Here is a 26,178-nt window from a genome sequence, read left to right as displayed (position 1 = left end):
CCGTCTTCCTCGTGACTGCCTTTACCCCACTCTCCTCACTGCCACTTTCTAAATTACCACCACATCCTCACCACCAACACTAGAGAACACGAGGTCACAGGAACTAGTGCTTGTCACCATCAGCTCATTTAACATTCACAAGAACTCAGGGAGGTGGGCTTTATGATCAGCCCCATTAGCAGGTGACAAAAGGAGAATGCAGATGGTGAACATGCTGAGATCACGTGGCTTATAGGTGGGGTGTGAATCCCTTTCTGGTCGAGAGCTCACCCCATCACATCTCTTTCACTGCCTCTAGTGTTCTGGCGTCCACAGTGTATGAACCCCCCACTCAGTGACAAAGAACAGCAGCTTTCCTGGAACACACTAGACAGTTTAGTTGTGAATTTGATTTGCTCAACATTGGCAAAGACTCTTTTGGACATCTAACGTCTAAGAGAGAGAATGTGAAATACTAGCTTCCCATTTTTCTCGTTTTGTTACTTGTATCTCCATACAAGTTGTGATGTCAGCTCTGCCCCATGGGAATCTCAAGCTCGTTATCCAATGTCCATTTGAAGAGAGTTCTGTGATTTTGCCAATATTCACAGGTGAATACATTATGCTACTCAAGGTCTCTTACTATAATTCAGATCTATGTTAAATCTTTCCTTAAATTCAGTGGTATTAACAACAATATCAACAACAAGAGCCTCTCACAGTATTTAGCCCATAGCTAGGAACACAAGCTGAGCTCAATTCAGCCTCCACTGATATAAGTAAGTAATATCACCCTTTTGGTAACATGGATAGGTTTTCTTATTTCAGATTGGGGTTATCCAATCTGTAGTGTCATTACTATGTCTATATTGACCATTCCACAGTGCCTTGAGTTATTCTTTTAAAAGAGGTTCCTGAGAAATTTTACAGATCAACCAATACCTCCCATTGAATATCTTAGGAACACCAGCTCAATGAGACATGGTGAGGTTGTCCAGGAAAAATTATCCCCAGGCCAAATAAGCCTGAGAAAATTTACAGCCCATACCTACCCCTTAGAGAAACACAAAGCATTTTAAAGTACCCAGAAGCCCTATAGTAAAAGAAACCCTGCATACCATTCTTCTCCGTGCTCTTCAGATTTCTTTGACCCTGAAATCTGCCTCCACCTCCTCCTGTACAATGACACAACTCGTGGAACTAATTTCTTGGAGCATAGTTTGAGAAACATGGGAATAATATGCAATCTATATTAGCAGTTACAGAAGCACTGTTGTGGGAGCGATAGAATGGACCGCATCAGCTACGTGGACTTTGCTGTTTTGAGGTTAGAATCCTGAGTGTCCAAGATGCCATGGGTGAGGGGGAGATTTCCACCTCCTGGATGAGTCAGGCAGGGCTGCTGATGTGCAGAGGTAACTGGGGAGCCAGGGGGCTGGGAAGGGTCATCACGGGTGGCCCGGGGCACTAAAGAAAGGGGTGCACAGTTGCCAGTCCAGACCTGGGTCTCTTCTCTGATGCCTGGGAGGAGAGGAAACATCAACAGTAGGCAAAGAAGTGCAGCTTTGGGGCCGAGAGCATGGTTCACAGGGCACAGTGCTCACATCCTACTTCTGCTACACGTTCTGCCCAAGACCTTGGAGACCCAGATTCTCTGAGCTTTGAATAAGCTCTCCGATTGCTTAAAAAATGTGGCTCATTAAGCCAACCTCACACGATCAATTGAGGCAGTGGATCCCAGGTGGAGATCCCTGAGGTGGTGGTGGTGGATATACAGGAAAGGTTTGGCAAATGGGGGGCTGCCATGACTGATTCTCTGCTCTTGGTCAGTAAGAGGGGTGTTAAGTCCTTGGCTCTGGTCCTGACCCCCAAAGAGACCAAAAGCGTCACACTGCCTTCAGATGTACGGTGCCAATGACTTCTTAGTCTGGACACATATTCAGCAGCTGGATCCGGTCTTGCATACTCAGCCTGTCCCCAAACACTATTCCAATGGAATAGATGGGAAACAGCAACCATGACCCACGATCATAAAAGCACAGGAGCCGCAAATAAATAACGGCTCTCCCGGACGAGCTAACTTGGTTGTTATTTATAAGCTCCTGGGCCGCCCAGTTATTGCCAAGAAAATCTGCTTTACCTTCTTGCTGCTGTTCCGTCTGGCCCCTCAATCTGTACTTGCTGAAAAAATAGTTATTGTTATGCTAAAACCACAATAGGACTCGCATAATTCAGTACTAAATAACACCGATAAAACCATGAAAGCGGCACTTTGGCATTAAAAGTTATTTTCTTATGGACTTTAACAAGATTCAATGCTTTTGAATCATAATGCTCTGGTATTTTCCACTAAAAAAAAAAAAAAAAAGATAAAAATGTAGAAAACTATTCTGGCAAAACACCATCTTCCCTCCACAAAGGAGAGCTTTGATGTTGCAAACAGGGAGCCAGCAGGGCTGTGGTTCATGGAATTAATGTTAATCAGCAATCACGGCCATGACCGCGAGGGGTGCTCAGCAGGGGGTTTACCTCTTTCTTGGTGAACTTTGGTGAGTGATCATTTTTGTCATCGATCATGATTGTCGCTGTGGCTGTGCCTGTTAATCCAACATCCAGTCCTGCCATATCTTGAGCCTCAATGATCAGTTCATACTTGGGGTTTTCCAGCGTCTACGAGGCAAAAACACAACAGAGAGGACGGCATTTAGACTGGAGTCACTGCTTGGGACAGGTGGCCGGCCTGCGCTCGGCTGACGCTGTGTGCCCCCTCCCTCAGGGCAGGCACCTGGGAAGGGCAGCACTCTCAGCGGTGGTGGACAAACGTACCTTTGGAGTCTCTCCAAGCAGAACAGTCCTTATGCATGGACTGGAGTTGGCTGTGGGGATGGAATCTATTTTCTGTCCTTGTTTAAGGGGGCATGTGATACATTCCAGAATGTTCTAAGTCCAGGGTTTGGGTACACATTGCACATTTGATATTTATATCCATTATATGTCATTTCAGAGTGGCCTCATGGAACTGATCTGGAAATGAGGCTAAATCTGATGATAAGATTAGGACAAAGATAACAGCCTTAGGAACTGAACAATCTGGACCAGGTATCAGATTACTCTGCTTTTCAGAAACCAGTGTCAGTCTTTTCAACGAGCATGTTAAGTTGCATTTATTGTCCCCATTTTACAAGAGAGAAAACACCAACTGAGGTTTAGAGTCATTTATACTGCACTTCCTTCATGCCACTGTGAGTTTAGTCTTTTATGTCATGTGAAACTTGAAAGACGTTTTTTAATCCAGTCGTGATCTGATAAATTTAACACAAAAGCAATACTGCACTGTTATCCCTCAATACATATGTTTTTCATTTGATTATTTAACAGGTATTTTGCTATCATGTTTGAACACTCTCAGTTGATTCAGGGCTCAGCGGGGAGTTGGGTGTGATCAGCTCCAATAGGAAGAGTGCCTGAGATGTGGGACTATGCTGGATCCTGACTGCAACTCTCCCCTGGATTCTGTAACACACCGGTTTATTCAGGAGAGGTTCTTCTTGGCTCTGAAGTCAGCCAGAATTGATTCTGGGGTTGCTTGCAATTAAAGGAAACTGTGGTGAAGACAGTTTTACTTGTTTACCCAGTCCTATTTCTTTTGACTGCAGGGCGGTTTCCCAGGGGGTGCTAGTAGTAAAGAACCTGGCTGCCAGTGGAGGAGATGTAAGACACTTGGGTTCAATCCCTGAGTCAGAAAGATCCCCTGGAGAAGGAAATGGAAACCCACTCCAGTATTTTTGCCTGGAGAATCCCACAGACAGACAAGCCTGGCGGGCTATGGTCCACAGGGTTGCAATGAATAAGACAAGATTGAAGAGACTTAGCATGCACATACAGCTGGAACTTACGAACTGTGTGACCGATTCTGGCCAATGGAATGTGGGCAGAAGTGATGGACTAATCTGGCCCCTAAAGCTCCAGCACAATCCTCTGTGTTTTCTATTCCCTAGAAGGAAGAAGCCTGGATCTCCACGTGCCTGTGGCGCAGAGACCCTTCCCTGACATGCTTGTAGGCTGGAATGTGAACAAGAGGCAAGCCTTTGCTCAGGGTTAAGGGAGTTTATTATAGTGCCTGTCCTCCTCTGACTAATTTGAAGGCTATGTTTCCCATTTGGCCTTATTTTGATGCCCATTTACCATCGCCTAAGTGGATGACAAAGTTTTCAAGGGCAAGGACCATGCCTTTGACCCCGACACCTAGCCAGTACGCAGCACACAAGCTGGCCAACTTACTTTCATTATTGATAATGATGATATACTACTGTTTCCCTGAACTAAATGATATCTCAAAGGTCTGAGCATATCAGTGGCATTTCCAAACCAGAGCCATTTATTCTCAGGGAATGGCTCATCCTTTGGGGAACTCTAGCTCAAGGAGATAGGATTTTATTTGGACCAAAAGAAGCACTGTGTCAAAACTGGGAGAATTAAATTGGCTGCTCTGATTTTATTTTAAGCTATCTGATCTGTAAGACATATCTGAGAGTCAAGCTGCTCTCCCGGTTTGAATTCTTCAGTCATGCATTTCTATTGCATTCACCATCTCCTCCTGGGTGTTGACTCGCTACCAGTTAATATATATCCTAGAAACAAAAGGAAGATGGTGTGTCTGCAAGAAAAAGCCTCGGGTGTATCTCTGCAGCCACGGGCTGGGTTCACCGACCACACTGATTTGAAAACCAAACATTTAATCTTGGAAAAAAAAAAAAAAAAGAATCAAACTGTGTCATTAGATATGGCATATAATCAATCACCAGACCCTTGATGTTTTACACAGCTACCTCGACTGCCATACGAGTAAGCATTTAACGGAACATTTATCACTAATAACAAGCATAATGGTGGCTGTGGGGGAAAATCAAAGAGGAAATGTTACACAGAGGAAGGTTTGGCTGTTAACCCACCCGGTGCCCCCTCCTTCTCTTGCTTCAACTTGAGCCGCTCTCCGCACCTCCTTTCATACTTTGTCCAGACTGTATTTTTTTCTACTACACCCTACTTTGTCTTACTTTTGACCTTTCTACCCCCTCTTTCTCCTCTCAGTGAATTCATGCTCATTTTCGATGGTCATTCTTCATTGCACTGATGCTCCATGAAGGCAGGGATCTCATTGCATAATGGGGAGCTGACACGTAGGGAGGAACAATTGGCCAGTGACTGTTACCTTGGCTCCACCTCTTAGAAGCTGAGTGAACCTGGTCAAGTTGCTTATGTTCTCCTTGTCTGAGTTTCCTCACCTGTTCAAATGGGGGAGAATAATAATACTTCTAGATAAGTGAGGATGAAAGCAGGTAATGTAAAGTGCCGAGCACGGAGCCTGGAGTGTGTACGTGGATGCGGTTGTTATGTAGTAGAATCTTTGGAAAGTCTTCTAAGAATGTGGCAAGAAGCTGAGGGAGGCCTACAAGAACAGCTGGAAGGAATGGAGAGCTGCCCACAACCACTGCACGGACCTGGAATGGATCTTTCCCCAGGCATACCTGATGAGACTGAAATTCTGGACTCATACATGGATGGCAGCTTTGTGAGAGTCCAGAAAGCAGAAGACACAGCTAAGCCACATCCAGACTCCTGAACACAGAAACTGGGAGATAGTATCTATTGTTTTAAGTTACTACATTTTGGAGTAATTTGTTATGCTTCAATAAATAACAAATACAGTTTTTTTCTGCAGCAGTAGGAAATCAAGCCTGAATATACATTGGAAGGACTGATGCTGAAGCTGAAGCTCCAACACTTTGGCCACCTGATGTGAAGAGCTGACTCACTGGAAAAGACTCTGATACTGGGAAAAATTGAAGGCAGGAGGAGAAGGGGATGACGGAGGATGAGATGGTTGGATATTATCACTGACTCAATGGACACGAGTTTGAGCAAACTCTGGGAGATGGTGAAGGACAGGGAAGCCTGGTGTGCCGCAGTCTATTGGGTTACAAAGAGTTGGACACAACTTAGCAACTGAACAACAACAAAAATCACAATCTGTAATAGTCTTGTTTATTGATTATTTGTTTATTGGCTATGTTGACTCTGATCACTTGAGTTCCATGAGGCAGGGACCTTGGCTTGCTAAAGTTTTATCTCCCAGCTACTAATTCAGTGCCTGGCACATTGTTGTTATGTACTAATTAATCAATTATAGTTGCATTTTTATAAAACAATGAATTACAAAGAGTGGTGTGCCCATAAATGTTTAGCAGCATGTGCTCCTGACTTGCAGCTTTGTATGTTTTGGTGGTTTAAATACTCTTAACCATGACTGCTTTCAAGCTACCAACATTACGTCATTGAGTGCATAGCTGGAAAGTGAAATACACAATAGGTTCCTATGAGCGGGTAAGACTTGGTTCCAGCTTATAAACGGTGCTTGAAGGGTCAAGGAAATCTGTAGGAGTCTTTTGCAATAGATCCCTTTGCTGTCTAACATTAAAGATATTGTTAATGAGAAATATTAACATGAGATTTATAGCAAGGATATAGTGCACTTCGTTAACTTATTTACTCATTGGTTTTGCCCGGAGAAGCTGAGCAAAGCAAGACTCCTTGCAGTATGGCACCTGAACAGAGACTGCATTCTTCTCCAGGTTAGCTGCACCCGACACCTGGTCTATAAATACTGAAAACAGATGGCTGAGTGCATTATATGGAGCAGAATGAGTTGCTGTCTGTCTGGGGTTTGATTTACCCACTCTGGCCATGTAAGACTGGGGCCAGGTAGTCCATAAATCCGGCAGGACTGTACATCCCTTTGTGAATGCTGCCCTCTTCTCACCGCAGGTGGGGAGGGACATTCCTCCACCTTCCTAGCCAACAGGGCGAGTCAGGTTTGACTTGTGTTTGTCTTTAGGCTGCCTTTCACCTTGTTGCTTGATGCTAATGTGAACAGTCATGTACGTGGCTGTCACCTGCTGTTTTCTTGCTGGCTGGGGTCTGGTGGGTAGGGAGAAGGCAGAGCTCATTTCCCCAGATTTACTGGTTGCTGACAGAGCCAGCAGGGTGGGGAAGCAGCAGGGGACGTAAACACTGCCTCTTAGACACATGCAGCTGGAATAACCTAAGTGATTTCGGGTTGAGGGACACCAAAATCAAATAAAACATTTCCAGGTGAAGAGGACCTCTTCTGATGTTACTGATGAGTTACAGTAAAAAAAATGCTAAAGGCATTCATAAGATACCTGGAAAACCACCCCCTTTAGACTCACGGCAGCAAATATTTGACATTCAGGTTGATCCACAAAAACATTTATATAGTGTCTACTAGGTTCCAATAACTGGTGAATGATACAGACCGTGCTTTTAGTGCATTTTTAGATAAATAAACAAAAAGCAAGTATGTCAGTATGATGAGGTGTTATGGAAGTGTAGCAATTAAAGTCTGTGAGAAGGGAGCCAGGATGTGGGGTGCTCAGGAAGGCTGTATGAAGGTTACTTAATTTACCAAATATTTATTAAGTACTTGGAGAAGGAAATGGCAACCCACTCCAGTACTCTTGCCTGGAAAATTCCATGAATGGAGGAGCCTGGTAAGCTACAGTCCATGGGGTTGCAAAGAGTCGGACATGACTGAGCGACTTTTCTTTCTTTTTCTACTAAGTACTGAGTACACATTAGGCCCTGTGCTAGACAGTAGCGACAAATAAAGGGAGACAAATCTGGCGCTAGGAAATTCCAAGGTGATGTCAGAAGATTTCAGGAGACTGAGATGGGAGCAGGAAGAGAGCTGTGGTTATTGCAAAGGAAAGGCCACTCAGCCCAGACACTGGTGGGGGACGAAGGGACGGCCCCGAAGAGGAGTGGCTTCTACTGTGGGGTTAGAAATGGGGTCATGACGCGGAAGTGAATTTCTGTGGAAGAAGATGAGAGACTATTAATCCTAAAACACTCTTAAATTCACCCGTTTAATAAGGACTGAAGGCTGATTCTGAATCTGCTCAGGACACCCTGGGAACAAGAAGTATAAAGCATATTCTCTACTTTCAAGGAACCCACAGCTTGGTTGAAGGTAAAACATGCGAACTGGCTCCACGAGGCAATAGGCAGGGCGTGCAGAACGCGTGGTCCGCAGGTTCAGATGAGGACGTTGCAGCCGGGAGGGACCCTGTGGTGTTTACGTGGCTTCAGGCCAGTGCAGGCTGGAGCTGGGCTTTGAAGGAGGCTGTGAGGGCAGAGAATTCAGAGAGGGAAGAGAAGCTCGAGAACCAGCATGGAGGTCCAGCTAACACAGGGCCACTGGCGTGGCTGGAGTCAAGGTCTGTGATGCAAAGAGACAGGAACTATTGTCTCTTGAAAGGATCTCAGACATCACCTGGTCTATCCCACCTTCAAGGAACTCCCAGCCTGAGGGGACAGAGTTAGGGAACGTCCAGAAACATACGGCTAGTTTGGGGTGGATCTGAGCATGTGCAAGTACGGACCCCTAAAAGTTGAAGTAAAAGAAAATATTATTAAAGTGTTCTTTCTCTATGGTTTTTGTACATTTTTCTGTTTACTATACTATATATATAGTATACTGTCTCTCCCCGCCTCACCCCCCCCCCCCCACTACAGTGTTCACTATATTAGCCTGGTTTTTCTAATCTTTTGGTCCTGAATTGCCATGGCAACATTATGCCTGGTACATAGTAGGTGGTTAAGAGAGACTGACTCCATCAGTGCTTCTGGAACTTGCTTTGCTTGTATCAGAAGCTCCTGGTGGCTGCATTAAAACACAGGTTTTCAGCCCACTTATGGTGCTTACAATTGAGGAGGTCCAGATTGGGGCCCAAGGACGTGCCTTTCCAGAAAGCTTCTCGGAAATGCTGCTGCTGCTGACCTGAGGTCCACACTTAGATTAGCATCGTTCTGAATGAACACCTGATGAAATGCAGGTCAACATGTACCCTTATTTCAACTCAAAACTCACTTGTTTATGATGTAATTTAAACAAAAAATAGAAACTGAAGTTTCTTTCTCTCTGCAAAATTTTCCTTTTTTTTCCCTTTCTAGAAAAAAATGTACTCCACATGAGCCACTAAGCAACACTATGGTTGCTGCTCGAGCCTGCTTTGTCTCCCAGAGCAGAAGGCGATACAGCAACAGGAGGAGAGAGACAGAGGTTTGAAGAGGCAGGCGGTACGCTGCTGGACTTAAAGATGGAGAGATGGAGGAGGGGGCCATGGGCTAAGGAATGCAGGGGGCCTCCAGAAGGTGGCAAAGGAGAGGCGATACATTTTTACCCAGAGCTCACGGAAGGAATCAGGGCCCCTGACACCTTAATTTCACCCCAGTGAAACTCATTTTGGACTTTCAGCTTCCAGAACTGTGAGACAATAAATGAGTGCTGTCTGAGCCACACACTTTGTGGTCTTGCTACAGCAGCCACAGGGAATGGATGTGGCTCCTCTGAGGTTGCTTGTCAGGCATCCTGGGGAGCCGAGGTGCTGCCTCCCACCCCACCCTGTGGTGCTCGTCGTTGCCAGCTGCCACCTTCATTTCACTCCCAGCTGCCCTCCTTCCTCAGGACTGCCCACCTTCCCAGAATAGCATTTGCTATCGTTCCTCTGGGAAATATTTCCATTTCAGTCCTTTGAAGTGTAATGTCAACCAGACCTTTCCTACAAACTCTGTCTAGTAGGAAGAGATGAATTTCCTCCCATCTACAAAGGGGTAGATACTGGATCAGTTTACTGGAGAATCTTCTCTTCAAAGTATATGATTTTCAATATGTCAGTTACTTACTGAGAATTCATTACAGCCCTCAGTGGAGGCAAGGACCCTGCCTCTAACTTACTCCTGTCCTGTTGGGGACAACATCTGGCCCTCTGAGACACACATGTCCCAGGACACTGCCTTTACGTGGCCATTGGGTTATACTGCTTGAAAATAAACTGAGCTAATTTTAACCACTACGGGGAAAAGTCACACAGCCAGCCCAGTTCCGGGCACTCTCTGTTAATATGTGATGGATGAGTAAATCAAAGGGTGGTGATGAGGACTGCCACTCAGAAAGCTCGGCTTCAGGGATGCTCTTCTCGGTTGCAGAGATTAGAGGCCCAAGGCGGAGCCTGGGTGAGGCTGGTCAGGCTGAGCGGGTCTCTAGAAGGCCGACTGTGCAGAGGAGGGGCAAGGTGATGAGGCTCTGGCTTCCTGGAGCGAGCAGCGGAAGTTCTGCCCTGTTGGAGAGGCAGCCACACTGAGGGAGGCTTGGCTGGCTCTGATACTGGAGGACTGGGCTCCCCCACCTCGTGGCAGGCGCCCCAGGGCAGGTCCCTAGCCTGGGCTCAGCTCCTGGCCTGTCACACACCCTGACTGCATGAGCTGGAATGGGGACCAACAAAGGAAGGGCAACCCGGTCCTCAGCAGAGAGGTCTGCACAGGAACGACCTTTCAGAGAAAGAGGGACCAGAGGCTGTTGCTCAGAGGAGCCTCAGCAACCCCATCTGGGGGCTGCCTCGGGTGACCCTGGGGGGTCATATCTGCCACAATATAAAATCGGGAAACTGGTGTTCCTGTCATCCGCCAAGTGCTCTCCAAAAGCAAATAGCTTTTCTTGGGTTTCAATTTATTACCATCTAAAATGTCATTCTCTGTATGGGTAATAAAAGATAATATGTTTTATGGTGGCTCCTTATGTTAAGGTTTTACAAAATCTGTTATTAAATGATCTGCATAGAATCTAAATGAATCTTACTAGGTTGCAAGGCAGAGCAAGGTGGTGTTTTCCTTTCTTCTCCCCCAGAGCAAGTGCAGCTAGGAGGGCAGCACTCTCTGCATGTTTCCTAATCACACAGCGGAAGGTAATGTTTTTAAGGTCAGACTAAAAATTGTGTTCTGCTGCGTAATCGGCTTCACAAATTTATATACTGGTCAAAACGTCCAGAAAATTCAATTACTGACTCCCAATGACAAAAGCACATGAGCCCACCGAGGATTGGAGGATGTTTCTAAAATTAGGTTCTAAATGCCTACGACTTGGAGCAATTGCAATGTTACCACCTTTGCCTGCTCTTGGTCCTCTGCGTGTGAACAGCCTTTCGCCCATTAATTTCAGGTGCTTAATCAGTATCAGCTCCCCTACACAGAAAAGCGCAGTCTAAGTGGCCTTTGTCAAGCTTGATCCATCCGGTTTCTGCAGGTGTGATCTCTTAACTGCCATCCAGGGTTACTTTTAATCAGCATTATGTGTTTTCTCTAAAGTCAAATGCATTTTTATGCAAAGCTTAATTGGGCTTAGAGTTCTATTGCTGAATCATCCCAGGTAGCTTTAGAAGCAAAGGACCCCACTGAGAGAGTAACGAATCAGCCACCGACACCCACCCACTCCACCTGGGGCTGCTGCTGCTGCTGCTAAGTTGCGTCAGTAACTTAGCAGCAGTGACCCCATAGATGGCAGCCCAACAGGCTCCTCTGTCCCTGGGATTCTCCAAGCAAGAATACTGGAGTGTGTTGCCATTTCCTTCTCCAATGTATGAAAGTGAAAAGTGAAAGTGAAGTCGCTCAGTCATGTCCAACTCTTAGCGACACCATGGACTGTAGCCCACCAGGCTCCTCCGTCCATGGGATTCTCCAGGCAAGAGTACTGGAGTGGGTTGCCGTTGCCTTTTCCACTCCACCTGGGGACAGGAAAGCAATTCAAGATAGCGCTTTTATGCTGTCATTGGGTTATACTCTTTGAAAACAGGTTGAACCAATTCTAAATCATCTGGAGGAAAGACCACACAAGATAGATTCCAGTTACGCCACTGCTGTTGTTCCCAAAGCGAACTCACATACCAGGCAGAAAAGGCAAGGAGGACAACCTGGCCGCAGACTCTTCCAGAAGGCTCTGTGCCGTTTCCATGCCTGGCACAGGAGCCCTGCTTTCTTCCTCCTGCACCATTTGGATGAGACCACCCGGTGCACTGTGATCTCCTGCCCACTGGCACGAGGCAGCCCTTTTGTGATCTTGGCTCCATCATTCATTTTGGCCTGGAAATTGTCTTGGCTCTGCTGACAAAAGCTCAGCCTATTAACACCCTTCAATGCTAGTCGCGCTGGGAACAAGGCGTTAGATGTTATGACTTAACATTTGGTCTTCCCCTTTGCTGGCCCAGCCTCACAGACAGAATCAATGCTGATAAAAACAAGTTGTGTTCTCCTCACAAATGATAAAACTCACCAACATGCCCTTGGAGGGCTCCTTTCTATTTTATTTTTAAAAATGAACAATAGAGTTTTCAGCATTCCTTTCAGCTCCTCTCCAAAGCCTGTTTCAAAGTGGCAGAGAATTGAGCTCTGCACCCAATAGAGCTGTGGGAGAGGGCATCTGAGCGCCTCAGCTCTGCTCCCAGTGGGCTCAGACCTCAGCTCTGTGCCTCGTGCACCCTCCCGGCTCTAACTGCCAACCACGGACGGCCCTCTCTGCTCTGGGCCACATGCGCTCATTCCTTGCCAGCCCAGCTGGGTTCTGCTCACCCTCTGTCATTACAATAATCGTGGCCATGTCCCTTGAGCATGTGTTATGGGCTGGAAATAGTGCCTGACCTTTCATGGGATTCTCGTAACACTCCGTGAGGTGGCTAAGCCCAGCTCCTCCTGCATCAGCGAGGATTCTGTTCCCAAGGACACACAGCCCTCACAGGATGGAGCTGGGACTGGAACACGCTCTGTGTCCACTGCCTACACCCCTAAGTGCTGCACTCTGCGGTCCGCCCTTCAGCTCACAGCCTCTCCTGGTAACCCCTGAATTCCACGTGGGCATCCCTTTCCCTGCTGTTCACACCAGCCCTGGATGGGCTGGGCTTGAAAGGATTGGAGCTTTTCTCAGATGGGTCACCAGGTATGGGCAGCTCTGGGAACACTTTCCAGCGAGTCTCTAAGAGTCTGCCTTCTTAGAGACCCCAGGATTCCCACAACTTCAGTGTTCCCCACCCCCTTATTGTTCTGACAGCTCCAATTACCACCTGTCTCTCTTCTGTCCAAATCTCTCCTAATTCCCAGATACACACTTCTAACTGCTCGTTTGACATTTCCACCTGAACGTTCCGCAGGCCCTGCAAACATAGCGTGTCACAAAGCAAACTCAGGATCCTTCCCGCCAAGCACACTCCTTCCCTGTCCTGGTTCATGGTGTGCCCCCCATTCAGGCCGCCACGAAGGACCCTGTCATGACTCACTTTGACTGCTGTTTCCTGAGATGGCAGAATATAAACTTTGGAGTAATTTGGGAAGGGGTCATAGGGTGCAGAAAAGGTAGAAAGAGGCCCTGGGTTAGCAGCATCATGGCATCGAGGGAAGAAAGACCACCCCGGCCAGACCAGTACACGGTGCCCCAGAAGCGGTAACCACTGACCAGGGTGGGGGATAGATTTATTTATTTATTTATCGCTGTTTAAAAGTCTATCTCTTTATCTGTCTATACACACACACACATGCACACACACATACACACAATGTTTACGATGGTAAGGTCAGTACAGTGGAATTACAGACACATATTCTTTTTTTCCCCGTTTTGGGTTATCTATATTTACTATATTTTCCCTACTAGAAAAATGTATGGCTGGGATTACAAGGCAATACCTTACATTTTAAAAGTCACAGATTTAAAAACAGAAAATCAATGAAATAAAAACAAAACCTCTCCAAAGTGATGCTTATGACATATACCCTTGGAATATATTTTTTGTCTCTTTTAAATTCTATTTTGGACCCAGTGGAGAAAAACGTATGAAGCCAAGAGCTGTGTAAAAACCAGAAAACACTGGTATAAAGTGGACAAGCATCGGCTGAGTGTTGCCCTGCCAGAGCAGCCTGACCTGCCCACGAGGCGGGCTGTGTCCCCCGACCTCAGGGCCCAGCATCCTGACTCCCTGCGGCTCTCCTTTCACGCGCATCTCAGCAAGCCCTCCCCCAGCCCCCAGGCTGCAGGCAAGGGACCTGAGACCCAGAGAGGGCTCGTTCACTTATTCCTCAAATGCTGTCTGAGGGCCACCTGGGGGTCAGGTGTTTCTTCAGCTGGTGGGCATAGAGCCACAGACGGAAGTCACAAAGACCACCTCCTCATGGAGCTTATCTTCTAAATGAGGAGACAGATTGTAACAAAACCAATAGAGATGGACACTATGAAAAATATTACATAAGAAGGGGGAATGGAGAATTCTGAAGTGAGGGCAGAGGCTCAGTTTTAAGGAAGGTGAATTGAGAAAGTCATGTCTGATCAAAGCCATGAGGAGACCAAGGAAGAACCAGCAGATACCCTGGGGAAGAGCTACTCAGACAGATGAGTCAGCAAGTGCAAAGGTCCTGGGACACATGGGGTGGATCTTTAAATCTGAAATAGTGACAAAGCACTGAAAGCATTTCTTGAAGACTGGCTTCTGGTGTTGTTGCTGCTCTGCTCTGGTCATGCTCAGGGCAGTGAGCACCTGTTGAAACTAGGGGCAAATAGCATGCAGTTCTGGGTAGGTGACTTGACTACAGGCTTTATGAGGGCAGAGGCAACACCTGCCTTTCAAACATCCTGTACTCATTTGTTGGCTGAACAAACGAATCTAGTTGTGATTTTTACAAAAGAGAAAACAATTTTCATCATTTCACAAAAGTTAAAAAGCATATTTCCTTCAATGCCAGCTGAAATCCAATCTGCCCAAATTTTATTATAGATAGAAAAATCAAAGGCTAGAATTTTAACTGCATAAAAACATCTTAAAAAAAAAAACAGGATAAGTGACACCCTCTATGTGGAATGCACTTTCTTCCTTTTATAAACACTGACTCCCACAAACAGAGATCTGTCACCTAACAGGGCTCTGCAGTGTTGCTATTCAGCCCAGCAACCAACGCAAACATTTGGCAGTTCTCAAGCTTCTTATTATAGTCGACTTCAACACCGTGGGACTTTTAATAAGAAAGCACAAAAGAAACAGTGAAGTGAGGAAACGGACAGAAATGAGAGTGGGGTGGTGCACCGATCTTAGATTGAGGACCTTCCCAGATTCAATTTAGTCAGTTACCAAATCGATCAATTCCACCTCCTAAAATTGTTCACATCCAGCCTCTTCTTTCCATTCCATTGCTTCTCTAGTTCAAGGCACAAAAAATAGGCCTCTGTGGCCTCCTCACCACCTCCAGGGCATTTCCACGGCAGTTCCCTCTCTAATGCTCGACCCTGAGCACTCGGCTGCTCTGCCTTGCACCGCTGCATGGGTCCCTGAGGCTACCAGGATCCTGTCTAAGCTCTGTGGATCGGCCCCTGCAGGTGTGCCCCCTCGACTCGCATTTCCTACCACGATTCCCCTCACTGGTTATCCGCCGGCAGTACTTCATCACTGGCCATGGTTTCTTAACCCGGCCAGGTGATCTTCTCTCTGCCTCTGCCTCCCATCATTTGGAACCTCCACCCACTGTCCCTCTGGGAGGCATCTATGTGTCAGCGAAGTCTCAGGTCCCAGGCTGCTCCTCTGTGAAGCCTGCCCAGATTCTGCCACATCTGCCTGGGAGTCTACCCCTCCACGCTCACACTGTGCCTTATTCTCATGCATTTGGCTGCCTGCTGGCCTGTGAGCTTCTCGAGGGCTGTGACTCTGTGCCCAGCAGCATAGTTCTTGGGTGTGGTAGATGCTCAGTGAATACTTGTGATCGGGGAGAATGATCGAGTATGACGTCTGCCCGAGGAAAGTCTGAATCTTGACGAGTCACAGCGCCCTGGACCAGCCACCACCCACCTCTTGCTAGGGTCATAACAACAAGGGGTGAGAGAGATGGAGTGGCCTTCAGAATCAGGGAGGGAGGTGGCCCCGAGCCACCCCTGACTACCTGTGTGGACCTGGACAAATTGCTCAACTTTCTCAGTGCTTCCCGTGCCCCCTCTGAAAATGGAAATGTCATTGTCTACCTTGAAAGCAAGAGGATGCTTGCAAAATTAGCACAGCGTGAAGGGAAGACTACAAACTGGCTGCATGTGTTGACCCTGGACCAAGTAATCTCACGAAGCTTCAGTTTTATCATTTGTAAAAGAAGGGGAATAATAGTGTTTACCCCCGTGTCGTTGGGAGGACTAAATGGAATGATACACACACAACACCCAACAGTGAACATTTGTTGAGCATTCACTGTTACTGAGACTGCACCCAGGACGCTCTCTTATTGGACAGCTTCTCACTCTGAATTGTGCCAGGTGTTTACAAAGCTGTAAGCTGCTGGGAGTCAGGGATCACTCATGTCTCTTCATCGTCACATCGGAGACCCCTGCCCAGTGCCAGGATACAGCAGATGCTCATTAAACATGAGTGGACCAGAGCCTGCCCAACCGTCTACCGCCCCCTCTCTCTCCAGAGGGAACCCATCCCTGAGGACCCGGCTCGAGTACCTCCTTGCATCCCGAAGGTGGTCCCTGCTTCCTGCTGTGGGACTTCTGCTCCGGAACCAGCAATATTTGCGTTTCTCTTACGTTTTCCTACTTCCCCGTAACATGGTTCAGCCTGGAACCTACAGTGGTTATTTACATTTTAACCAGTCTGGAAGATGAGGTGTGCCCCTGTAGCCACGTCAAGTTCTCAATCAGCCAGCACTCACTGCTGGTCTGGACCCTCGAGCCCTCAGGCCCAGCATAGTTTTGTTGTTGCTTAGTTGCTCAGTTGTGTCTGACTTTTTCAAGACCCCATGGGCTGTAGCCCACCAGGCTCCTCTGTCCATGGGGTTCTCCAGACAAGAATACTGGAGTGGGTAGCCATTTCCTTCTGCAGGGATCTTCCTGATCCATGGATCAAACCTGCATCTCCTGCATTGCAGGTGATCCACCAGGGAAACCCCAGCATATTTTACCATCAAGGAAAAGGCCCCACGGGTCTGAGGAATGGATTTTATGGGGTCTGAGAAAATCAAGAATGGCTGGACATTCTTCCCCATCTAGTAATAGCTGGCCAGGGATATTTTCACAGATATACCATTTTAAACCTCATCATAACACTGTGAGGAAAAAAAAACCCTACTCAAATCCACCCAGCATAGCTCTCTGCAGTATTGAAGACTGCTGCTGTTTAAGCCAGAGGCACCCACATTAAAAATAAATGCTTAGTCAGAGAATATTTAATGGCATAGAAAATAGTTTCTATTACATTGTTGAGAGGAAAAAGCAGTTTACAAAACTGTATGAATATGGAGATCCCATTTTTATGACAACTGGACTTATCTCTGCACAATTTTTAAACAGGGCAGGAGAATTATATACAGCAAGATATTAGCAGTACTTATCTTTGACTGGTGTGGTTGTACAATTTTTATTTCATTCTTCGTATTCTTCTCTAATTTTTTATTTAGTGGTCAGGAAAAGGGCAAGTTATGTCACCAGAACTGAAGGGCAAGGTTAAGGTGATCCTGGACACATCTGTGAGCTTTTGGTGGGGGCGGATCATAGGCTGGGTGGCTCTGGATGTGGCCTCTTGGCACTTTCTCCTCCACATGTCCGGGGCATCACGCAAACCCAGGAGACCCAAGGCCCAGGCTGTGCTCAGAAGCGGACAACCATCTCCTTGAACCCGGAAGTGATGGCCATTAGCAATTCTAGCAGGGGCATCTGCGGCCCTCCTGTTATAATAGAAAAAGTTTACTAAGCAAAGAACACAGGCCTCACATCACCCTCTAAATGTCAGTGTGCAGCCTGCACGTTTATATCTCAGCAAACACGCAGGCTTCTCCAGAGAGCCCGCCCCGACAGCTGGCTGGGGTGTGAACCAAGAATTGGCCTAATGTTAACTGGCCCTGAGGTGTGACATGGGGTCCTTTAAAGGCTGTGCTGGGAAACTTCTCTTTTCCCAGCTTTGCCGCCTTTAAGGCGGTCATCCATAAATCATGAGGAGGGCCTGGGCAGCAAGCTCGGGGGTTGGAGCTGTTTAGCTCTTTCCTGCCCCAGTGCATCCACTATCCACATGATACTCTGTACCTGTGAATGCACCACAAGGTCTAATGTTTGGATGCAAATGAAAACTTGCAGCCCAAACAACAGGATGATTCTAAATACCCAGGTATTTTGAGAAAGAGAAACGAGCAATCAAACACAGGAGCACTTGGTTGTTTTATCCACAAATGCCATCTAAATATCTGGGTTAGTCATTTTGTCATTTAAAATACAATGAAGAGGACATTATCAAGGTGAGAAGACAATCTACAGAATGGGAGGAGATACTTGCAAATATAACAGGGCCGCTAGCAATTCTAACAGGGGCATCTGCAGCCCTCTAGTTACAATAGAAAGAGCATACTAAAAACACAGGCCTTGCGTTCAAGCTGGAATCAAGATTGCTGGGAGAAATATCAATAACCTCAGATATGCAGATGACACCACCCTTATGGTAGAAAGTGAAGAGGAACTAAAGACTCTCTTGATAAAGGTGAAAGAGCAGAGTGAAAAAGCTGGCTTAAATCTCAAAATTCAAAAAACAAAGATCATGGCATCTAGTCTCATCACTTCATGGCAAACAGATGGGGAACAATGGAAACAGTGACATGCTTTATTTTCTTGGGCTCCAAAATCACTACAGATGGTGACTGCAGCCATGAAATTAAAAAAGGCTTGCTCCTTGGAAGAAAAGCTATGACAAATCTAGACAGTATTTTCAAAAGCAGAGACATTACTTTGTCAACAAAGGTCCATCTAGTCAAAGCTATGGTTTTTCCAGTATTCATGAATGGATGTGAGAGGTGGACCATAAAGAAGGCTGAGTGCTGAAGAATGGATGCTTTTGAATGGTGGCATTGGAGAAGACTCTTGAGAGTCCCCTGGACTGCAAGGAGATCTCCTAAGGGAGATCAGTTCTGGGTGTTCATTGGAGGGACTGATGTTGAAGCTGAATCTCCAATACTTTGGCCACCTGATGTGGAGAACTGACTCATTTGAAAAGACCCTGATGCTGGGAAAGATTGAGGGCAAGAGGGGAAGGGGATGGCAGAGGATAAGATGGTTGGATGGTATTACTGACTCAGTGGACATGAGTTTGAGCAAGCTCCAGGAGATGGTGGAGGACAGTGCAGCCTGGTGTGCTGCGGTTCATGGGGTTGCAAAGAGTCGGGCATGACTGAGAGAATGAACAACAACTTGCAAATCATCTATCTGATAAGAGTTTACAATTCAAAATACAGAAAAATATTTAGAAATTGACAACAGAAGATATACAACCCAATTACATTTAGGCAAAAGACTGGAATAGATATTTCTGCAAATAGGATGTACAGTTGGCCAATAAGCACATAAAAAGATGCTCAACATCAATCGCCATTAGGAAAGTGCAAGTCGAAAATCACAGTGAGGTGCCACGTCATCCCCCCTTCCCCCGCCCAGGGGGATTTTAATAAAAAAGAGGAAAATAAGCATTGGCAGATTTATGAAGAAATTGGAACCCTGTACTTTACTGGTGGGAGTGAAAAATGGTTCAGTCATTGAGGAAAAGTTTGGTGGTTCCTCAAAAAGGTAAACATAGAATTACCATGTGAGCCAGCAATTCCTGTCCTGGGTGCACAACTCAAAAGTACAGAAAACAGGTTCTCAAACAAATACACGTGAATGTTCATGGCAATGCTATTTCGACTAGCCAAGAAGTAAAGAAAACTCAAATGTCCATCAGTGGATGAACGGATAAACAAAATGGGGTATATTCACGTGGAATACTATTTGGCCATTAAAAAGAATGAAATATTGATATATGTTACCACATGGATGAAACTTGAAAACATTATGCTAAGTGAAAGAAGTTAAATACAAAATATCTAGCTTCAAAGTGGTGTCCAGAATAGATAAATCCAGAGAGCAGAATGTAGACTGGTGGCCATCAGGAATTGGTGGGGAAAGGAGATTGGGAAGAGATTGTTGAATGGATCTTAGGTTTCCTATGGGGATGATGAGAATGTTTCAGAATTAGATAAAAGCAGTCACACAATACTATGAATGTACTCAACGCTACTGAATTGTTCCTTTGGGGGAAAAAACCAACTTTTCTGTTATAACATCTCAATAAAAAGATAGGATAAACTGCCTACTCTGAGCTACTTGCTGGGACTACAAAGGTGAGTAAAGCAGTCATGGGCCTGCTTTTATGTAAACTCTAGTCCAGTGTGGACAGATACTTTTGCTAAGCTCTACCTATGAGATGAGGAGAGGGCCAGGGTGCTAGGAAAGCCCCACCAGGAAGGATGTGAGCTTCTCTCAGAGACCAGGAACCCCTCTCCAGGAACTGATGGTTGCACCACAATCTGAAGAGAGATTAGGAGATGATGAAGGTAAGGGGATGGCATGGGAAAGACGTTCTAGGTCCAGACTGGCTCGTGCAAAGGCCCTGTGACGGGAGTGGGTGAGGCAGGGAGACACCTGTGCAGTTTGAGGGTGGAGAGAGGGAGGTGTGGTGTGAAGAGGGGCCGGACAGAGGCGCCTAGACCATGCCGGCCTTGCAGACCCATGGAAGGGCTTGGGTCGGTCTCCAGCAAGAAACAGGACTCACACAGGAGTATTTTAAGCAGAGGCTCATGCGATAAGGGATCATTCTGGCTGTAGTGTGGGACACTATTTTTTTTTTTCTTTTGCTAACAGCTTTATTGAGATGTAATTCACATAATACAAACTGCCCATTTAAAGTGTACAATTCAATAGTTTTTAGTATATTTACAGAGCTGAGAAACTATTATCACATTCGATTTTAGAACGTTTCATCACCCTGGAGAGAAATCCCATACCTGTTATCATCCTTTGGTTAGCACCACAGACTGGTGTCTTAAAGCAGCAGACATTGTCTCACAGTGCTTCATTCCTTTTTATGGACACATATTGTTCCACTGTAAGGATCTGCCACATTATAATTATCCATTTATCAGTAGATGGACCAGTTGGGTTGCCTCTACTTTGTGGCCATTATGAATAATGCTGCTATGAGAATTCATGTACATATTTCATGTAAACCTATGCTTTCATTTCTCCTATGTAAGTACTCAGGAATGGAATTTCTAGGTCATATTATCTGTCTTTGTGTGTGTGTGTGTAGGCATAGAAATCGATCACTTTAAAAGTTACTCTTCATGGAGTAAGAAGAGTAGGTTTTAACTTACTGGAGATAAAACTGGTGTTCATGGACACCCCAGGGATGAATTCAGGAGACCTCCTGACCCAGAAAGTGTTTGTGAAATTATGGTTCCTTTACATTGTTTCCTGGGGAGATGTTCTATCAGACTCTTTTCAGCTTGGCATGACTTGGTCACGATTTGGGAAGAGAGGAAACTTATGTGTCAAGACTCACTGTGAATCACTAAGCGCAATCTCCAGCCTGTAGTTGAGAACACTGGGGTGGGAGGCTGACAAAGCTCACAGTCCTGTAGTGGGCAGCAGTGAGTGAGGCCAAGATTTGAACGTCAGTCTGACCTCTGGGCTTCCCAAGGGTCACCAGTGGTAAAAACAAAACCCACCTGCTGGTGCAGGAAACAAGAGATGCAAGTTTGATCCCTGGGTCTGGAAGATGCCCTGGAGGAGGGAATGGCAGCCCACTCCAGTATTCTCGCCTGGAGAATCCCACGGACAGAGGAGCCTGGTGGGCTGCAGTCCATGGGGTCACAGAGAGTCGGACACAACTGAGCAGTTGAGCACACTGTACATGGTCAGCCTCCTGCAGGCTGTGGGGTCTGGCTCCTGGCCTGAAGTCCCAGCTGCTGTTTCTCCCCAGGAGCTTGGAGGCACAGGCCTCCAAAAGCGATCATTGCAGCGAGGGCCTGTTGGGTCCTCTCTGCTTGGAGCTCAGCAGTAGTGAGATTGTAGCAAACTCAAATGTGTGAGCGTGGCTTCCAAGCCCTGAAAACTGGGGGTCCGTGTCTGGCACGTCAAGGGTGTGCTCCGAGAGGAAGGGCACTGCTGTTCCCGGAGCGTCTTCTTTCATCTAGGCACTTGTACCCTTTTATCAGAGTCTTCATGACAGCGCTGCTGGGACTGTATCACAGCATTCCCATTTCAAAATTGGAAAATCAAGGGGTATAGGGAGCAAACAAATTTCCTGGGAAAGCTCTAACTCGAAGACACTCTTGTACCAGGAGACTGGGCAGAAGGTCTCTGGGGATCCCAGTCTCTTCCCTAAACCCAGGACACCAATTCGCTCAAAGCTGGGGCAAGCTGGTTTGGGCTTCTCTATCCCAAGGTTCAGCACTGAGAAATACCCAGGCACACGGGCAGTTACTCAGCATGAGCACAACTGGGATCTAGTGGGTCCTCAATACATGTTTATCAACTACATGAGTGAGCTGATAAGTCAAGCCTGGTCACTTTGCCCTTAAGGAATCTGCTATCCTGCTCAAAAAAACAAAAACAAAAACAAAAACAAAAACAACCAGCCTCATTTACAAATCTTGAAATTCTTTCTGCCTTTATATTTATTTAATAGTTTCAGGAATGTTAGATTTCTATTTCTTTGGAAAATCAGATTTTTTTTTTAAGGCAACTCTGTGCCAGGAGCAGGGTTCTGAGGCTGCACCTGCACTCGAAGGGCAAGGATGTCATGACTGATTACTGATGCTTCCCCCGAGGGCAGGATGCGGAGCAAAAGCTGGGCCGTCACAATAGCTAGTCTCCTTCCCCAGGTGGTCTTCTGACCTTCTACAAGTTTATTGGTCATCTCCACGCTGACAGATCGCTGGCCTGATTCTCTTGCTGAACCATTGCAGGCTCTGACCCACTAAATTCTCACCACACTGAGCTGCACCACGCCCACGGGCACTAAATCCTATTGCAGGGTCCAAGCTATTTAAGAAATACATATGTTGGCTCCAGTTCATTTGACGGAAGCTGTATAACCAGCTCCTAGACACACTTCAACCTTCTCCCTTACCTCTCCAAACTCAGTGATTCAAGGTCCTTTCAGTGTCTAAATCTTTTTTAGTCTTCGAATTTCTCAGCAGCTCAGCAATGTGTCACTGCATTGTACAGTCATAAAAATAATATTAATGTTACATGGTGCGAGACGATGCTCATACCACATTCTGTGGATGAAAGATATTGAGTGCGTCAACATGTTCAAGGCCTAAAAAGAGAGCTTCATCATTCTACCCACAGTCTCTGTAAGTACTGTATACATTTCAATTCTTTGTGTGTGGAACTTAATGAGTTTGGATTCTCTGCCTCATTGGTCATAGCAACGGGAAATGAAACAACGGGAAAAGGCATAACTTTCCCACGTTTAAACTTTAAATGTATCAAATCTTTAAAACAAACTAAACAGAAATGATCACTAAAATTTATAGGAGAAGTGACATATGATTTGAATTTCCAAAATGCATTTTGGATTTGTTACAAGTTCTTCCAAGTCAGGAATGCCATGTTTGGCCATCACACACATTCAGTAACTTCTCCACTGCCCAAGTCCTAGAAGAACTGAGGAGTAACACAAAGAAACTGGTGAGCTAAGACTGTTGTTTAGTCGCTAAGTCGTGTCTGACTCTGCGACCCCATGGACTGTAGCCCACCAGGCTCCTCTGTCCATGGGATTCTTCAGGCAAGAATACTGGAGTGGTTAGCCATTTGCTTCTCCAGGGGATCTTCCTGACCCACGGATGGAACCCATACCTCCTGTTTGGCAGGTGGCTTCTTTACCACTGAGCCCCCTGGGAAGCAATATTCAGTTCCATGTAATAGGTACTTATTGAGGTCCTGTGAAGCGCCAGGACCCATGCTCAGCACTGGGGACTTAAGAGATGAACCAGACACTGATACTGTATCCATCCAGGTGAGATGAGATGGTTCAGAAGGAAGAGCAGGAGGGAAATGAAAGGAAATTTTAGGAAATGGAATGAAAAAGACCCAGCTAATAGGGTAATGACAATGGTTATGACAAGAAACACATTTATTGCTTATTGAAGATAGGTGAGGTGTGTAAACCGTCTGAACATTATCCTATTTGACTCTCACTGCAGCCTGTGACAGACATCACCACCACCACACACACACCCATTTTTAAAATGAGAAAACTGAGGCACAGAAACATTATACGACTTCTCCAAGGTATTCCAGAACCTAGTAACAGAGCCAGGGTCAGCCCTCAGGCAGAACAACTTCTCAGCTCCATAGCCAGGGCACACATTTGAAGTGATAAGCTGGGGTGGGGGGCTGGGGAGAAGAGATTTTTGCTTGGGCACCTAAGATGACGATGGAGTTAAGATCAACTATGAAATCAGGATGAAAAGGAAAAGTTGGTTTGGAGGACCAGAGGGCAGTCAATTTAAGGAAGAGTTAAATTTGAGAAGACAGAGAAAGAGAGAACAGACTTTTCCCCCGCTTCTCCTTCACAGGCAACTCCCTGTGGTGGATTCCTGGCACAATGCCAGCCTCAGGTTAGGGAGAGTTGGCCCCGCTGTTTCTTGATCACCTGGCAGGTAGAGACACAGGATCACTGCTACCCTGTAGAACTGATTCAGGACCCGTTGACTCCCTGCCAAGATCATCCTTTCAAATTTACTTAAATTTGGGTTATTAGTCTAATTCAATGTTCAGATCATTTAGTCGATAGATACTGCTTTAAGGGCCAGAAATTTTTTGTTTTAAAGGGAATAAAACCTTGGACTGATTCTGAGGTAAGGAAAATGAAGACGGTTCAAGCCTCCTCCGTAGCAATTGTCAATTTTGCTTTTGTCCCTCCTAGTCTGAGTCAGTATGAGCTGCTGGGGAATGATAATTTTGTCTTTTTATTCCCTTGCAGGTAATACACTGAGATTTCTTGGTAGCATTATGATATTAAAGAATCCATACTGGGTGATGATTTCCACCAGGAATTACTTCCAAACATTTTGGTAATTACACAAAGTGAAAAGGACTATTATGTCTGTGGAAATACACGTGTGTTCACAGGATATATTTTGGCTTGCTTTGGTAGGTGTCGTTCCTCCATGCTGGCAAAAGATGGAGCTTCTCATCCTTTGAACGTGCAGTGTGGGTTGCAAGTCCCCGAGCTGGGACCAGATGGCTATAAGGAAAGGACAAAAGGGAACTTTCTGGAATTCTCGGAGGGCTTGGTCTTCCAGCCATCGTTACCAGTCATCTCGCACCGTTGCCCTCACTACTTCACACAGCAACTTCTCAGGAAGGGCAAGGCTCTCCCCTCACCACAGCAGGAATCCGGCATTCCTCAGCGTGGTGCCCGCCACCTGACATGGTCCAAGCTCAGGAAGTGTCCGCTTAAGAGGCAAGTAGGGGCGTCATCTCATGGGGTGGCACAGAGACACCCCTCAGATAAACATCATCCCTGAGAGGCTCTCAGGTGAGCCCTGAGAGTAACAGGAGGCGGCGGGGTTTGAGAGGATGGGTAGGCAGACATGTGGCCCTTCTGCCCACTCTCAGGGTAGTATGTGGCCGCCGAGGGCATGGAGACGCATCTGTGAGGCAGGACCTACGTGAGTGAAATCAGCGGTGTGAGTTGGGCCCTTGTCTGCCCTGGTTTCCTTTGCTTTGCTTTCTGGCCACAAGATGAAAATTCTCCCCATGCACTGGTACATTTTATAAGAAAATACAGGTCACACAGAACCATAGGCCTGAGTCTGAGAAAGGGAATGGTTGATAGCTTTAAAACTGCCGGCTCTGCCGAGCGGCAGCAGGCTGGACGCCCAGACGTCTCTGAGCACACTGGAGTCCATGTGCCCAGAGGACAGAGACTTGCTCCCTTGGGGAGGTATGATCAGGGATCAGGCGGATGTTTCTCCCTTGAATCTGATGAAAATTGGGAATGAGACTTTGGAAAAAGTAGATCAAAAGTTGATTTGCTGCACACATTATTTCATTCATCTGTATATCATTTATACAAAACAATATATATATAATAACATATATTTTATTATATATAACATATATAAAATAATAAAAATATATAGAGTATCATTTACAGAAAACAAGACCATCCAGGTAACAGCCCACAGTCCCTTGCAACCTGCCTACAGGGCGTCCCTGGGGAGGGAGACACACCAGTGTATCAGAGATGGCCCTAAGCAGACTGGTTTACGGGGGCAGCCAGTGGCCGACAGACCACGGGCCTGCAGCTGGTGCCATGGCGCAGCTGTGCGGGCACAGCGATTCGACAGGGGAGAGCTGGGGAGTCTTGGCGGGCCATGCAGGCTGGGCCTGAAAGGATGAGTAGGAGTTCCTTGGGTGGACAAGGCGGGGAAAGGAACACAGACTGAAGGGACAGC

General features: G+C 46.3%; 1 protein-coding gene across 1 annotated transcript in view; it reads right to left on the bottom strand.

The window, feature by feature from the left end:
• CDH13 (cadherin 13) overlaps window positions 1-26,178 on the bottom strand; it is a 1,023,138-nt gene that overhangs the window by 133,769 nt on the left and 863,191 nt on the right. Inside the window, exon 8 of the mRNA XM_068992038.1 lies at window positions 2,509-2,649. Coding sequence (XP_068848139.1) covers window positions 2,509-2,649 — 141 coding nt within the window. The remainder of the gene's footprint in view (window positions 1-2,508; window positions 2,650-26,178) is intronic.

Source organism: Capricornis sumatraensis, chromosome 20, assembly GCF_032405125.1.
Source record: "Capricornis sumatraensis isolate serow.1 chromosome 20, serow.2, whole genome shotgun sequence".
Taxonomy (NCBI): domain Eukaryota; kingdom Metazoa; phylum Chordata; class Mammalia; order Artiodactyla; family Bovidae; genus Capricornis; species Capricornis sumatraensis.
This window is presented reverse-complemented; position numbering and strand designations above follow the sequence as displayed.